This window comes from Pseudophryne corroboree, chromosome 2, assembly GCF_028390025.1.
Source record: "Pseudophryne corroboree isolate aPseCor3 chromosome 2, aPseCor3.hap2, whole genome shotgun sequence".
NCBI lineage: Eukaryota > Metazoa > Chordata > Amphibia > Anura > Myobatrachidae > Pseudophryne > Pseudophryne corroboree.
Window position 1 is genome coordinate 541,741,409 of NC_086445.1, and position 16,536 is coordinate 541,757,944.

General features: G+C 47.2%; 1 protein-coding gene across 1 annotated transcript in view; it reads left to right on the forward strand.

Annotated features, from left to right (window-relative positions):
* Window positions 1–921: 921 nt before the first annotated feature.
* CLIC4 (chloride intracellular channel 4) overlaps window positions 922–16,536 on the forward strand; it is a 156,172-nt gene continuing 140,557 nt past the window's right edge. The window contains exon 1 of the mRNA XM_063954288.1: window positions 922–1,379. Within this exon, the coding sequence (XP_063810358.1) occupies window positions 1,311–1,379 (69 nt within the window). The 5' untranslated portion in view covers window positions 922–1,310. The remainder of the gene's footprint in view (window positions 1,380–16,536) is intronic.

The window sequence follows — 16,536 nt, forward strand, 5'->3', positions numbered from 1 at the left end:
TGGTGTGCATAGGGAGCAATGGCGCACAGCTGCAGTGCTGTGCGCTACCTTAATGAAGACCGAAGTCTTCAGCCGCCGATTTCCAGGACGTTCTTCTTGCTTCTGGCTCTGTAGGGGGGACGGCGGCGCGGCTCCGGGACCAGACGACCGAGGCTGGGCCTGTGTTCGATCCCTCTGGAGCTAGTGGTGTCCAGTAGCCTAAGAAGCCCAAGCTAGCTGCAAGCAGGTAGGTTCGCTTCTTCTCCCCTTAGTCCCTCGTAGCAGTGAGTCTGTTGCCAGCAGATCTCACTGAAAATAAAAAACCTAACAAATACTTTCTTTACTAGGAGCTCAGGAGAGCCCCTAGTGTGCAACCAGCTCGGGCCGGGCACAGGTTCTAACTGAGGTCTGGAGGAGGGGCATAGAGGGAGGAGCCAGTGCACACCAGATAGTACCTAATCTTTCTTTTAGAGTGCCCAGTCTCCTGCTATTCCCCATGGTCCTTACGGAGTTCCCAGCATCCACTAGGACGTCAGAGAAATAATAATAATAAATGGCCTCATATATATTATTGGTCCAGCACCATTCTCATCAGAAAATACAGCAATCACAGTACAGAGAGCTGTTAGGACACAGTCACAGCTATAACAGTCAGCAATGGGAATGACTAGCAGTAATGTATAATAAAAAGAAATGTTACTGTAATAAAAATAACAATTTCGTCTCTCCAAACAATAAGTAGCTAACTTCAGCATCGTTCTCCAAACTCCCTGTAAAACTGCAGGGAAAGCACAGCATGAGAGGAGGGTTACGGGCCCCGCCTAGTTAAACGGTCTCACTGTATGTGTGTGGTGTGTGGTGAGAAATGAATAGGTTAATTATTCCACTTGCCTGTCTTGTCCTGCCCCTCCCTCCTCCCCCTCCATCTCCCTGGCTGCCGCCTGCCACTAAGTCCCGTTATACACATACTCAGCAGCAGCACTAAAGCAGCCCGCTGCTGACGGGGGACAGGGAGCCTGTATACAGTATACACAGTGTATATAATACAGACAGCAGCAGTCTGCTATACAGAGGGCCGGGCCGGGAGTGCTGAGCGGGAACAGGGCAGCAGTGTACAGAAGAGTAAGCGGGAGCCCCCGAGAGAGCGGCCAGTGGGGGAGGGGAGAGAATAAAGTAGAAGAAAGAGGGTGCTGGGGAGTGGTGGGCACGGCAGGGCGCTGCTGCACACAGCCAAACAAGGGATAGGAGGGAAGCAGGGGAGGGAGACGAGTAGCAGCAGGGCAGACTGGCGGACGGTTACTGGGAGCAGCAGCAGCAGCAGCAGCAGCAGCATGTCTTTGTCGGTGCCGCAGAACGGGCTGCAGGAGGACAAAGACAATCTTATAGAACTCTTTGTCAAGGTAAGTGCGGGGTAGTGGGCGCCGTGCGTGTGCCAGTAAGTGGGTGTGCGCAGTCTGGAAAGTTCCCGGCGCTGACGTAGAATGGGTAACACCGGGCTAACTTTCCGTGCCTGACTGGCACATGTCCCCGCATTATTGCCCCGTCTGTTGCGGTGATGGAGTCAGCTATGGGCCGCTTACACAACGCTAATCTCCTCAGCAGCAGTGCCTGCTCTGTGACCTGATCTCCGGCTAATCCGTCATGTACATGGCATGTATGGATAATACTACGTTTATGTTACATTGCAGTATGTATGGTATTGAAGTGAAGCACATCACCGTCCTGTCACTCATCTGACACATCCCCATGTGCTGCAGGAGCTCTCTGTGCACCATGCCGGCACTGACGTGATGTGGCGACAGACAGGAACCCACATGCTAGTCCTGACTCCAGGGGGTGCTGCCCTGTACATGCAGTAGATAGGGGTAGCAGTAAGCTGCAGTCAGTGTTGGTGCAGGCATGCACCCTGTATTGCTTATGGTGGTGCTGGTGGCATGAGCATAGTAGACCAGTGTGTAACTAGAAAGAGATGGTAAGATATGGTTGTTTGGCAAAAGAGCAGATAGACCTCTAACACAATTCCCCAGAGCACTCAGTTGTTGTGGTCTGATGATGGTGTGTACATAGATACCTTTCTCTAACGTCCTAAGTGGATGCTGGGGACTCCGTAAGGACCATGGGGAATAGCGTCTCCGCAGGAGACTGGGCACATCTAAAGAAAGCTTTAGGACTAACTGGTGTGCACTGGCTCCTCCCCCTATGACCCTCCTCCAAGCCTCAGTTAGATTTCTGTGCCCGACGAGAAGGGTGCACACTAGGGGCTCTCCTGAGCTTCTTAGTGAAAGTTTTAGTTTAGGTTTGTTATTTTCAGTGAGACCTGCTGGCAACAGGCTCACTGCATCGAGGGACTAAGGGGAGAAGAAGCGAACTCACCTGCGTGCAGAGTGGATTGGGCTTCTTGGCTACTGGACATTAGCTCCAGAGGGACGATCACAGGCCCAGCCTGGATGGGTCCCGGAGCAGCGCCGCCGGCCCCCTTACAGAGCCAGAAGAGCGAAGAGGTCCGGAAAAATCGGCGGCAGAAGACGTTCCTGTCTTCAATAAGGTAGCGCACAGCACTGCAGCTGTGCGCCATTGCTCTCAGCACACTTCATACTCCGGTCACTGAGGGTGCAGGGCGCTGGGGGGGGCGCCCTGAGACGCAATAAAACATGATAAAAATACCTTACATGGCAAAAAATACATCACATATAGCTCCTGGGCTATATGGATGCATTTAACCCCTGCCAGAATATACAGAAAAACGGGAGATAAGGCCGCCGAAAAGGGGGCGGAGCCTATCTCCTCAGCACACTGGCGCCATTTTCCCTCACAGCTCAGTTGGAGGGAAGCTCCCTGGCTCTTCCCTGCAGTCACTACACTACAGAAAGGGTTAAAAAAAAAAGAGGGGGGCACTAATTAGGCGCAGTATTAAAACATACAGCAGCTATAAGGGGAAAAACACTTATATAAGGTTATCCCTGTGTGTATATATATATATATATATATATATATATATATATATATATATATATATATATATATATATATATATATAGCGCTCTGGTGTGTGCTGGCATACTCTCCCTCTGTCTCCCCAAAGGGCTAGTGGGGTCCTGTCCTCTATCAGAGCATTCCCTGTGTGTGTGCTGTGTGTCGGTACGTTTGTGTCGACATGTATGAGGAGAAAAATGATGTGGAGACGGAGCAGAGTGTCTGTAACAGTGATGTCACCACCTAGGGGGTCGACACCTGAGTGGATGTACTGTTGAAAATTACGTGACAGTGTCAGCTCTGTATAAAAAAACAGTGGTTGACATGAGACAGCCGGCTACTCAGCTTGTGCCTGTCCAGACGTCTCATAGGCCGTCAGGGGCTCTAAAGCGCCCGTTACCTCAGATGGCAGATACAGACGCCGACATGGATACTGACTCCTGTGTCGACGGTGAAGAGACAACCGTGATTTCCAGTAGGGCCACACGTTACATGATTGAGACAATGGAAAATGTTTTATACATTTCTGATAATACGAGTACCACCAAAAAGGGGTATTATGTTCGGTGAGGGAAAAACTACCTGTAGTTTTCCTGAATCTGAGAAATAAAATGAGGTGTGTGATGATGCGTGGGTTTCCCCCCGATAACAATTGATAATTTCTTAAAAAGTATTGGCTGTATACCCTTTCCCGCCAGAGGTTAGGGTGCGTTGGGAAACACCCCCTAGGGGGGATAAGGCGCTCACACGCTGGTAAGAACAAGGGCTCTACCCTCTCATAAGATGGCCGCCCTTAAGGATCCTGCTGATAGAAAGCAGGAGGGTATCCAAAAATGTATTCACACACATGCTGGTGTTATACTGCGACCAGCAATCGCCTCAGCCTGGAGGTGCAGTGCTGGGTTGGCATGGTCGGATTCCCTGACTGGAAATATTGATATCCTAGATAAGGATAGTATATTATTGCCTATAGAGCATTTAAAAGATGCATTTCTATATATGCATGATGCACAGCGGAATATTTGCCGACTGGCATCAAGTATAAGTGCGTTGTCCAATTCTACCAGTAAAATGGTCAGGTGATGCGGATTCCAAACGGCATTTGGAAGTATTGCCTTTGAAAGGGGACATTTGGGGTCGGTCTTTTAGACCTGGTGGCCACGGCAACAACTGGGAAATCCACGTTTGTACCCCAGGTCGCCTCTCAAAATAAGACGCCGTATTATCAGGCGCAGTCCTTTGTTGGCAAGCGGACAAAAGGTTCCTCTTTTCTGCTCGTGACAGAGGGAGAGGAAAAAGGCTGAAGAGATTACCCAGTTCCCAGGAACAGAAACCCTTTCCCGCCTCTGCAAAGCCCTCAGTATGACGCTAGGGCCTTACAAGCTCAGGCACGGTGGGGGCCCGTTCTCAATGAATTTCAGTGCGCAGTGGGCTCACTCGCAAGTAGACCCCTGGACCCTTCAGGTAATATCTCAAGGGTACATATTGGAATTCGAGACGTCTCCCCCTCGCCGTTTCTAAAAGTCGGCTTTACCGACGTCTCCCTCTGACAGGGAGGCAGTTTTGGAAGCCATTCACAAGCTGTATTCCCAGCAGGTGATAATCAAGGTACCCCTCCTGCAACAGGGAACGGGGTATTATTCCACACTATTGTGGTACCGAAGCCAGACGGCTCGGTGAGACCGATTCTAAATCTAAAATCTTTGAACACTTACATACAGAGGTTCAAATTCAAGATTGAGTCACTCAGAGCAGTGATTGCGAACCTGGAAGAAGGGGACTACATGATGTCTCGGGACATCAAGGATGCTTACCTTCATGTCAAAATTTACCCTTCTCACCAAGGGTACCTCAGGTTATGGTACAGAACTGTCACTATCCGTTCAGACGCTGCCGTAGGGATGGTCCACGGCACCCCGGGTCTTTACCAAGGTAATGGCCGAAATTATATCCCTTCGAAGGAAGGGAATTTTAGTTATCCCTTACTTGGACGATTCCCTGATAAGGGTAAGATCCAGGGAACAGTTGGAAGTCGGTGTAGCACTATCTCAGGTAGTGTTGCGGCAGCACGATTGGATTCTCAATATTCCAAAATCGCAGCTGGTTCCGACGACTTGTCCTCTGTTTCCTAGGGATGTTCCTGGACACAGTCCAGAAAAAAGGTGTTTCTCCCGGAAGAAAAAGCCAGGGAGTTATCCGAGCTAGTCAGGAACCTCCTAAAACCGAACCAAGTCTCAGTGCATCAATGCACAAGGGTTCTGGGTAAAAATGGTGGCTTCCTACGAAGCAATCCCATTCGTTAGATTCCACGCAAGAACTTTCCAGTGGAACCTACTGGACAAATGGTCCGGGTCGCATTTTCAGATGCATCAGCGGATAACCCTGTCACCAAGGACAAGGGTATCCATCCTGTGGTGGTTGCAGAGTGCTCATCTTCTAGAGGGCCGCAGATTCGGCATTCAGGACTGGGTCCTGGTGACCACGGATGCCAGCCTTCGAGGCTGGGGAGCAGTCACACAGGGAAGGAATATCCAGGGCTTAGGGTCAAGCCTGGATACATCACTTCACTTAAATATCCTGAAGCTAAGGGCCATTTACAATGCTCTAAGCTTAGCAAGACCTCTGCTTCAAGGTCAGCCGGTGTTGATCCAGTCGGACAACATCATGGCAGTCACCCACGTAAACAGACAGGGTGGCACAAGAAGCAGGAGGGTAATGGCAGAAGCTGCAGGGATTCTTCGCTGGGCGGAAAATCATGTGAGAGCACTGTCAACAGTATTCATTCCGGGAGTGGACAACTGGGAAGCAGACTTCCTCAGCACGACCTCCACCCGGGAGAGTGGGGACTTCACCCAGAAGTCGTCAACATGATTAAAAAACTCGACAGGTATTGCGCCAGGTCAAGAGATCCTCAGGCAATAGTTGTAGACGCTCTGGTAACACCGGGGGTGTACCAGTCAGTGTATGTGTTCCCTCCTCTGCCTCTCATACCCAAGGTACTGAGATTGATAAGATGGAGAGGAGAAAGCACTATATTCGTGGCTCCGGATTGGCCAAGAAGGACTTGGTAACCGGAACTTCAAGAGATGCTCACGGAGGATCCGTGGCCTCTACCTCTAAGAAGGGACCTGCTCCAGCAAGGACCCTGTCTGTTCCAAGACTTACCGCGGCTGCGTTTGACGGCATGCCGGTTTAACACCGGATCCTGAAGGAAAAAAGGCATTCCGGATGAAGTCATCCATATCCTGATCTAAAGCCAGGAAGGATGTAACCGCAAAAACATTATCACCGCAATTGGCGAAAATATGTTGCATAGTGCGAGGCCAGTAAGGCCCGACGGAGGAAATTCAACTGGGTCGATTCCTACATTTCCTGCAAACAGGAGTGTCTATGGGCCTGAAATTGGGGTCCATTAAGGTTCAGATTTCGGCCCTGTCAATTTTCTTCCAAAAAAAGAACTAGCTTCAGTCCCTGAAGTTTAGACGTTTGTAAAAGGGGTACTGCATATACAGCCTCCTTTTGTGCCTCCAGTGGCAATTTGGGATCTCAATGTAGTTTGGGTTCCAAAAGTCACATTGGTTTGAACCACTTAAATCTGTGGAGTTAAAATATCTCACATGGAAAGTGGTCATGCTGTTGGCCCTGGCCTGGGCCAGGCGCGTGTCAGAATTGGCGGCTTTATCCTGTAAAAGCCCTTATCTGATTTTCCACTCGGACAGGGCGGAATTGAGGACTCGTCCTCAGTTTCTCCCTAAGGTGGTTCCAGCGTTTTCACCTGAACCAACCTATTGTGGTGCCTGCGGCTACTAGGGACTTGGAGGAATCCAAGTTGCTGGATGTTGTCAGGGCCCTGAAAATATGTTTCCAGGACGGCTGGAGTCAGGAAATCTGACTCGCTGTTTATCCTGTATGCACCCAACAAGCTGGGTGCTCCTGCTTCTAAGCAGACTATTGCTCGTTGGATTTGTAGTACAATTCAGCTTGCACATTCTGTGGCAGGCCTGCCACAGCTAAAATCTGTAAAAGCCCGTTCCACAAGGAAAGTGGGCTCATTTTGGGCGGCTGCCCGAGGGGTCTCAGCTTTACAACTTTGCCGAGCAGCTACTTGGTCAGGGGCTAACACGTTTGCTAAATTCTACAAATTTGATACCCTGGCTGAGGAGGACCTGGAGTTATCTCATTCAGTGCTGCAGAGTCATCCGCACTCTCCCGCCCGTTTGGGAGCTTTGGTATAATCCCCATGGTCCTTACGGAGTCCCCAGCATCCACTTAGGACGTTAGAGAAAATAAGAATTTACTTACCGATAATTCTATTTCTCATAGTCCGTAGTGGATGCTGGGCGCCCATCCCAAGTGCGGATTGTCTGCAATACTTGTACATAGTTATTGTTACAAAAATCGGGTTATTATTGTTGGGAGCCATCTTTTCAGAGGCTCCTCTGTTATCATACTGTTAACTGGGTTCAGATCACAAGTTATACGGTGTGATTGGTGTGGCTGGTATGAGTCTTACCCGGGATTCAAAATCCTTCCTTATTGTGTACGCTCGTCCGGGCACAGTATCCTAACTGAGGCTTGGAGGAGGGTCATAGGGGGATGTCAAAGTCAGAAAAATATCTCTATGCACACTACCATATTTGCACCTCACACAGGTCCGTGCTGCGCATGCGTACGCTCTCCCGTACGTGCGCATACTCACAGTCGCGGGCACCCGCAGGCGCATGGTATGCGTATTTACGGTAGAGTTTATGTGGTTGTAGCGTGCGACTCAATCGTAACATATTTTCCGTAATAATGTATTTTGTAGATCATGGTCCCTTTGATAGATTCTGAAAGTTTTGTTAATACAGAATGTTTATGAACAGAGGAATCCCTCTTTGTTTGATACGAAGGGTCAGACAGGAGTAATACAGTGGTGTTTAGTATCCATCGGAAGAATATTTAATTAGAAATATTCCGGTGTTGGTTTGAAGCAGATCAATCGCTCGTGCGAATAGTTATGGACATAAGAAGTTTATGAACATTTACTTTATTTGCACTTTATTACCCATGCGGCGGGAAACCCAGTTTCCCACCCACCTGAGCAGTTGGAAATAGTCACAGCCCACCTGTATGAATCAACCTATGACCTTTTGTTATAATACGAAGCCGAATTCCTATGTCCAATGAACAATGAGATTGTAGGGACCATTGAATTGTATTGTGTGTGGGGCATAAATAGCAGGCCGACCGTATCCAGTTCACTCTCTTCAACGGTTCTCATTGCTGATAATCGGGAGCTGGATATCGAGGCGCATGCGACCGTTCCCCTTGTGCGTAAGTTTTCTCCGTAATCATATTGTCTTACTGTGGGCCATCTCTCTCTCTCCATCTCTCTCTCTCTACTCTTTCTCTCGTATTTTCCTTTAATTGTATTGTATTTCCTGTGTAGTTTATCTGGTTAGTTGGTTTATGTTATATTGTAGTGTATGCTTTGTACTGTGATTCTTTTTGCAAGTATAATAGTTATAATACATATAATAGGTTTCGGACCCTAAGCCCAGGTATCTGTGTATTCTTTATAGTGTTAAGTATTCTCTGAGCGTCGGTGACGCTCAAGCAGCTTTGTAGTTAATCAGGTTACACCAGGTTGCACTTACACTCTGTCTCTACACTAAGGTATACTGTGTATCTCATCGTTAAAGGTATAGATATAAAGGTTTAACGTTGTAAGCGTCTGCACCGCTGGTGATCTCCTCGTGGTCCCGAGCGTACGCTACGCTATAGCGAATCATCACGTTAGTCGGCAGCCAATAGCGTCCCTGCCTGTGATCACTGGGCCGTAAGCGAACGTGACGCTTGAGCGTCTCGACTACGGTTGAGCGATCGCTACACAACTTGCGTACCCTTACGGTACTTCTTACGTAGATAGCGTACAGTGTTCTTAGACCTCTTAAAGTGATTTATATACGATAAATATTCAGCTTTATCAGGGAGGAGCCAGTGCACACCAGTTAGTCCTAAAGCTTTCTTTAGATGTGCCCAGTCTCCTGCGGAGCCGCTATTCCCCATGGTCCTTACGGAGTCCCCAGCATCCACTACGGACTATGAGAAATAGAATTATCGGTAAGTAAATTCTTATTTTTGGTTTTCAGATGTGACATTCCACTTGTGCAGTGACTTGGGGATCAGCTTTGAGACCTAGGGGCCTATTTTGTATAGCATATTTGTGGCATGTGCCCCTAAATCACCCATTTTTGTGGTATACCCACAACTATTAAATATCCCCAAGATCGACGTACCATGGAGGGGAACGCCGCAGTACATCAATTTTTAGCTGCAACCGCAGCCCCCATAGGTTTTGGTGGTGGTTGCTGGATTTACCAATCTTCAGCCTTTAACTATGTGGGCAGGGATCCCTTTCCTGAAAAAGCCTACAGAAAATGCCATCTGGAGATCGGTAAAAGCCGGAGCTTGGTAAATCCAGCAGCACCCATCAAAAACCTATGGGGGCTGCAGTTGCTGCTGGAAATTGATGTGCTGCGGAACATATTAAAGATATCTGCCGAGTTCCCCTCCATGGTATGTCTTGGGGATACTCAGTAGTTGTAGGTATGAGCTGTAAAAGGGCCACACGTATTTTAATGTTGTAACGTGTGACTCCCAACGCAAATGCCATCTGATAATTATCAAACAGATTCATGGTTTTGGTAGGTAGCTGACCACTGTGTGCACGGTCCTCATTTGATTGTAAGGTCAAATTGCACACTGACCCTGTTGCTTGGTGTTCAGGCAGAGTGGCAGGACCGGCCCATGGGGCCAATTCAATTATTTTGTAGGCACCCAAACGTACTGGGCATCACACGGGGCAATTCAATTGTTGTCCCCATTGGTTGCGCATGCCCCGTATGCACGCCCATTAGTACCAAAGCTGCTAAATCAAAGGTTCTGATTTGGGCGCTCAAACTCCCATTTGAGCGGCTAAACCACAGCATTTATGCACATTTCAGCCCGCACCTCAGGAGGCTGCAAGCAGAAATGTCCCACCGGCTGCATGCATGCCCCGAACGGAGCTACAATTGATTTGCTCCACTGGCCGCCATCTTGTGGCGGCCGGGGGTATACAAACAATTGAATCAGCCCCCATGTGCCTGCTAACCTTGAGAAGCTTCCTACTTGCTTTAGGGGCCGTATTCATGGCACGATTGGGGAAGAGATGTGTGCTGAGCGGTTCGCTCAGCACACATCTCTCCCCCCGCTCAGCATAGCGTGATATGTGCTATATGTGCTGAGCGTGCGGGGGAAGAAGGGGCGGCTGCTCATTTCACCCAGCGGGTGAAGTGCGACCTGCTAGATTGGCCTGCATGCAGGCCAATCTAGCACCAGCGATAGCGATGCGTGGGGCTGCGCATCGCTATCGCTGTGGGTGGTACACATGGAGCGATCACTGCTTAAAATCTAAGCAATCTAGTCAGCTTGCTTAGATTTTAAGCAGCAATCGCTCCGTGAGTACCCCCCTTTACACCTAACATCTTTCTACATGATAAGGTCAGGTACAGAATAGAGAGTCGCACTGTTTAGATGTTGGCAAGTTCTCCCCTGCCTTTCAAGAAGTTTAGAGAGCAGCTTATAGCCCTTTCACACTGCCTGAGGCGGGTCGCACCCTGGAGTCTGACACGGGAGCTCCCAGGTTGCGACCCGACATATTGATCTCCAAGCGCCGCTCGTACACACACAGTGAACTGGAAACAGGTCGCATGGACCCGGCTCCCGTTCACACCACACAGCGAGCCGGGTTGAACACGGTATTTTTCCCCTGGCACCTTTCAGACCGCACATGAACACAGGTTATGCGTGCTCATGTACCAATAAACCGCGTTCATAGCTGATGGTCTGAAAGGGGTATTAGTGTTTAAGGGGTATTTATTAAAGCTTGAAGAGAGATAAAAGTGTGAGATATAAAGAACAAGATAATCAGCTTCTGCCTTACATTTTACAGGCTATGTTTAAAAAAATTACAGGAGCTGATTGGTTGGTATTTTGTCTCTCTCCAAGCTTTGATAAATAGCCCCCATAGGGGTATATTCAATTAAAGTCGGATCCATTCCGACATGTATTTGTCGGAATGGATCCGACAACCCCTATTCAATCCCATCTAAAATTCGACTTTTTCAAGTCGAATTTAGATGGGAGGCGAGGGGGGGGAAGCCGCGGGCGGACAGCTGGCGGCAGCCATAGTAGCGCTGATCTCCCCTGGCAGCCGCCGGCTGTCACCCCGTCTCCCTGCGGCTCCCTCCCCCCCGCCTCCTCTGGGTCCATCTCATTCCGACATCATTTTGATGTCGGATTGAGATGGTCGAAAAGGGGGCCAAAACCTGTCGGATTTGGCCCCCGTTTTCAACATCAACACGTGGATCGGCAGCTATTCTGCCGAGCCACGTGCTTTTCGAAAAGCTTTGAATAGGTCGAATCACATTTCGACCTTAAAAAGTCGAAAACTGACGTCTTTTCGACAGACGGCAGTTTTCAACTTCAATTGAATATACCCCCCCCCCCCATAGTCTTTTTTTTTTTTTTTTTCTTCACCCGAATTAAAACTAGATTACAGACTTGCAGTAAATTATTAAATGTCATGTCCAATCATTTTGGTAAACTTTTATACTCCTTTTGGGCTATTTAATAGTTTCCATATCAGTGAATTTATTAGACGTGGTCATCGTATATAGGGGCAGGTGTATAAACCTGGAGGATGGATAAAGAAGTGGTAAACCAGTGATAAGTGGAAGGTGATAACGCACCAGCCAATCAGAGATTTGAAAAATTACAGTTAGGAGCTGACTGACTGCTGTTATCACCTTGCACTTATCACTGCTTTATCACTTCTTTAACTCTTCTTCAGGCTTAATACATCTGCCCCATTGGGGCAGATGTATTAACCTGGAGACGGCATAAGGAAGTGATAAACCAGTGATAAGTTCAAGGTGATAAACGCACCAGCCAGTCAGCTCCTAACTGTCAATTTGCATATTGGAGCTGATTGGCTGGTGCGTTTATCACCTTGCACTTATCACTTGTTTATCACTTCTTTATCCCTTCTCCATCCTTTCTCCAGGCTTAATACATCTGCCCCATAAATTCATCTGGAGTTTAATATTTCCTTTGTAGCAACAATGCATTGTCCTATTTTCAGAAGACAAAGAGTCAGTCTGCTGCAGTGATACATATAAAGCTGCAGGAGATTGATGGCTTTCTCTGACCTAATATTACTCTTCTTTTGTCCTTATGTCATTTATTCAGACCACACACTGGGAGTATGCTCTGGGGGGATCTGTGTCCTAATTTTATTTGCTTGCTGGAGAAATAGTTTTTCTGTAAACAAATGGTTCTTTTTAATAAAATAGTCTTATAAATTGAATACCACTAATAACTGATTTTTTTTTTTTAAATTCAATAAGTTTTTATTGGATTTTAGATAGTTTTACAATTAAACAATGCAAAAGGCAATACAAAACAAAATAAAATAAAACATATAAAAAATAAAAACAGTAGAAACAACAACATGCTTACAGTTGTACATAGAGAGCACAATTAGATAACTCTAAGGCTCACAGTATTTATCCATGAAGTAGCGAGAACTCATCCACTTTCCCCATACAGCAATAAACTTTTTTTCGCCATTCCTGGACAGAAATACAAATTTTGCATGTGTAACGGAAACGTTAACCAGGGAAATCCAGGATTTTGGGGTCGGGGCTTCATTAGCCAACCACAATCTGGCTATGCAAACCTTGGCTAAAGCACAGAGGTTCACAACGTAGCGTCGCCCGGGTGGATCCAGAACCTCCTCATCTATAGCCGCTAATACGCAAGTGATAGGTGTAAGTATGGAAGAAGGGACACCCGTATCAACTATAGCACGTATAACCTCCTCTCAAAAGACCGACACCATGGGACACAGCCAGAGCATATGCCAAAAGTCCGCTCCTAGACTACCACACTTGGGGCATTTTGAACTATGGGATCCCCCTATATGCGACAGCCTCACCGGGGTCATATATACCCTATGCAATATGAACAATTGAATTTGCTGATATCGGACAGAGGAAGTTGAAAACCAACAAGATCCCAGAGCACCCTCCCATATGTCATCCGACAATGGACCCAAATTAGATTCCCACTTAGTCCTAAGGGAGACAAGGGGGTCTATATGATACCCTTGAAGTATATGACCGTATATTTTGGAGACTAAATGTCCGGATCCCACCGTTTGCAATAATAATTTAACCGGGGAATCGGCAAGAGCCGGAGGGCCATCAGGGAATTGGGCAGACAGAGCATGTCGCAATTGGAGGAAGCGAAAAAAATATAACGAGGGGACATTAAATTCGTGTTGAAGCTGCTGAAAGGATCTAAAAACCCCATCAGTGTATAAGTGTCCCAGTGAGGACACTCCCCATGGCTCCCATACCCTCCTGATTTGAAGCTGACACAACTCGGGCAATCCATATTTATTGTCCGATGGAGTGTCAGGGTCAATACCATGTCCTTGCAGTATAGAGTGCACCAATAGTAATAACAATTACTATTACAATATGATTACAATATAATATAATACAATAGTAATATATAATACAATAGTAATATATTGTTTTATGAGTGGTAATGATGACATTTTGACATTTCCACAGAGAAGCAGTCGCAGTGGGGAGCCACCTGGATACTCCTGTAGCACAGGCTGCGAGTGCAAACTCGAGTTGTCAGAATCATTAACCCATTCCCAGAGATGTGCTAATTGTGCTGCAAAGTAATAAAAACGAAAGTTGGGAAGAGCCAAACCCCCTAAAGTTTTTGTCCTGGTCAAAGTATCAAATTTCAACTGTGCCCGTTTACTGGCCCAAATTAATGAAGAAAGCAGACCATCTATACGTTTAAAAATCCTCTGGGGAATGTATACAGGAGATTGCTGCAGAATATACAAAAGTTTGGGCTGAAAGACAATTTTCACCATGTTAACCCTCCCTGTAACAGTTAGGGGCAACTTCCCCCAGACCTTCACTTTACCACGAAGATAAGTTATTTGCGGTGTGACATTGAGGGAGGGTAATTTGTGGGGGTCATTAGATACCCAAACGCCCAGATATTTAAAGGAGTTCACCCATCGTAATGGGAGAGTAACTAATGGGGAGGCAGGGATCTCACCTCGAAACGGGATAATAGAGGATTTCTCCCAATTAATCAGGAGCCCAGAATAACACCCAAACTCGTTGATAATTTCTAATATTTTAGGCATAGACTCAGCATAGCGGTCCACAAACAACAGAATATCGTCGGCATATAGAGCTATTTTCTCCTCCCTGGTGCCTACTTTAAAACCAAAAATCTCTGAGTTTGCCCGCAGAAGGCATGCAAGGGGTTCAATGGCCATAGCAAACAGGGTAGGGGACAGTGGGCATCCCTGACGTGTACCTCTAGACAGGGGGAAGGAGTGTGATACAAAGCCATTCACTGCCACTCTGGCCAAGGGAGAGGAGTACATCAGCCGAACAAATTTAATAAATTTGGGGCCTATACCAAACTTACGCATTATGTTCCACAAGTAATCCCACTCCACGGAATCAAAGGCCTTATCGGCATCCAATGATACCACAATGGAGGAGGAGTCCTCACGGGGGATCTGTAAATGGGTAAATAAGCGTCTGAGATTAATGGACGTTGATTTATTGGGCATAAACCCTGTCTGATCTGGGTGAATAACTTGATTCAGTCTACATGCCAGGACCTTGGCCAGAATTTTAATGTCGGTGGGCAGCAGGGAGATAAGGCGATAAGAATCAACCTTCCTTTGATCCTTGTCCGGTTTAGGAAGGACAACAATCAATGCCTCCGCCATGGACAAGGGAAGGGATTCCTGTGCAAATATCTGATTGTATAGCTCTAATAATTGGGGGACAAAAAAATCTAAATGACTCTTCTAGAGCTCAGACGGTATACCGTCCAGTCCCGAAGCCTTCCCATTGGGAGCGGCCTTGATAGCAGCCACGATCTCCTCCGGCGAAATAGGTGCCTCGAGGAAATCATGTGCCTCACAAGTCAGTAGGGGGACTTGTATAGTCTGTAAATAGTCATCCAATTGCACCGAGGTACAGTTTAATTTAGAGCTATACAAACACCTATAATAGGACACAAATTCTGATGCAATTTGTGGAGTCTGCAATAAAGTGGTACCATCTGAGGCCTCAATTTCAGCCACGATATTAGAAGACTTCTCACCTCGTGCCAGGGAAGCTAAATATGATCCCGGCCTATCCCCAGAAGCATAAAAGGCGTGGGAGGAAAAAAGGAGTCTATGCTGAGTCTTTTCCATGAGATAATCTTTCCACTCCCCCTGGGCTGACAACCATGCCGATTTGGAGCTGTCCAAACTATCCTGCAGATATTGTGCTTCTGCAGCAATACTCAGGGTTTCCAACTCGGACTCCCGGCGCCTAAAAAAGGACTTTAAATTAGCCACCCTTTTCATTAAGGTTCCCCTCAAAAAAGCCTTAAACGCATCCCATAAAATAGATATAGACTGCCCAGCCTTATTTATCTCAAAAAATTCCCGCCATGCAGCTACCAAATCTGAGCCATCGCCCATATGTACGAGCCAGAACGGATTAAACTTCCATACGGCCTGGCCTCTGGAGCAGTTAAAATCCAAGACCAAGGTTAATGGGGAGTGATCCGATATACCTCTAGTCTCATATCTACTATCTCGAACCCTAGGGACCAAGTCGCTCGAAAGGAGGGCCAGGTCAATCCGAGAGAACGAGGAGTGAGAATGTGAAAAGCAGGAATATTGCTTAACAGAAGGGTGTCTCAGTCTCCAGGGATCGACCAGGCCCAACCCCGACACAACATCAGCAAAGCCAGACTTTCCAGAATGCGGACCAGAGGGAGTAGTAGAGAATCTATCCAGCGCTACATCTAACACATTATTAAAATCCCCCAGGCAAACTACCGGTGTTCCCGGTGACAAGGCCATAAACCCTGCAGCTTTTTTCAGGACATCGGAAGAGTATGGGGGAGGCACATATACGGACAATAAAAGCAGAGGGGCACAATGAATTCTGCACTTTAAAAACACAAATCTTCCCCATGGATTCGATTGTACAGTGTCCAGCACAAAAGGAACGGTCTTTTTTATAAGGACAGAGACCCCCCGAGAGGCAGAAGTGTGCATAGAATGGAATGCACAACCCACCCAAGGTCTCTTAAGGGAAAGGATCCTACTGCCCACCAGGTGAGTTCCATAAGACATACTACGTCAGCGGCATACTGTTTAATTTGTCTAAGCACCAGAGATCGCTTAATCTTATCGTTGAGTCCCCGCACATTCCATGATAACATCCTAAGACCAGCCATAAGAAATCATAATGATAATAGGGGCTACAGCCCGCAGGCAGCCAGATCCACCCTCACGGTACGCAGTCGCAAGGCACCAGTGCTCAATGAATAAATTAGTAAACCACACACAAACAAACCCAAAACATCCATACAAACAACAACCGTAGCCTACAACATCCCTTCCCCCCCCACCCGTACACTACTCCCAACTTGCAGCAT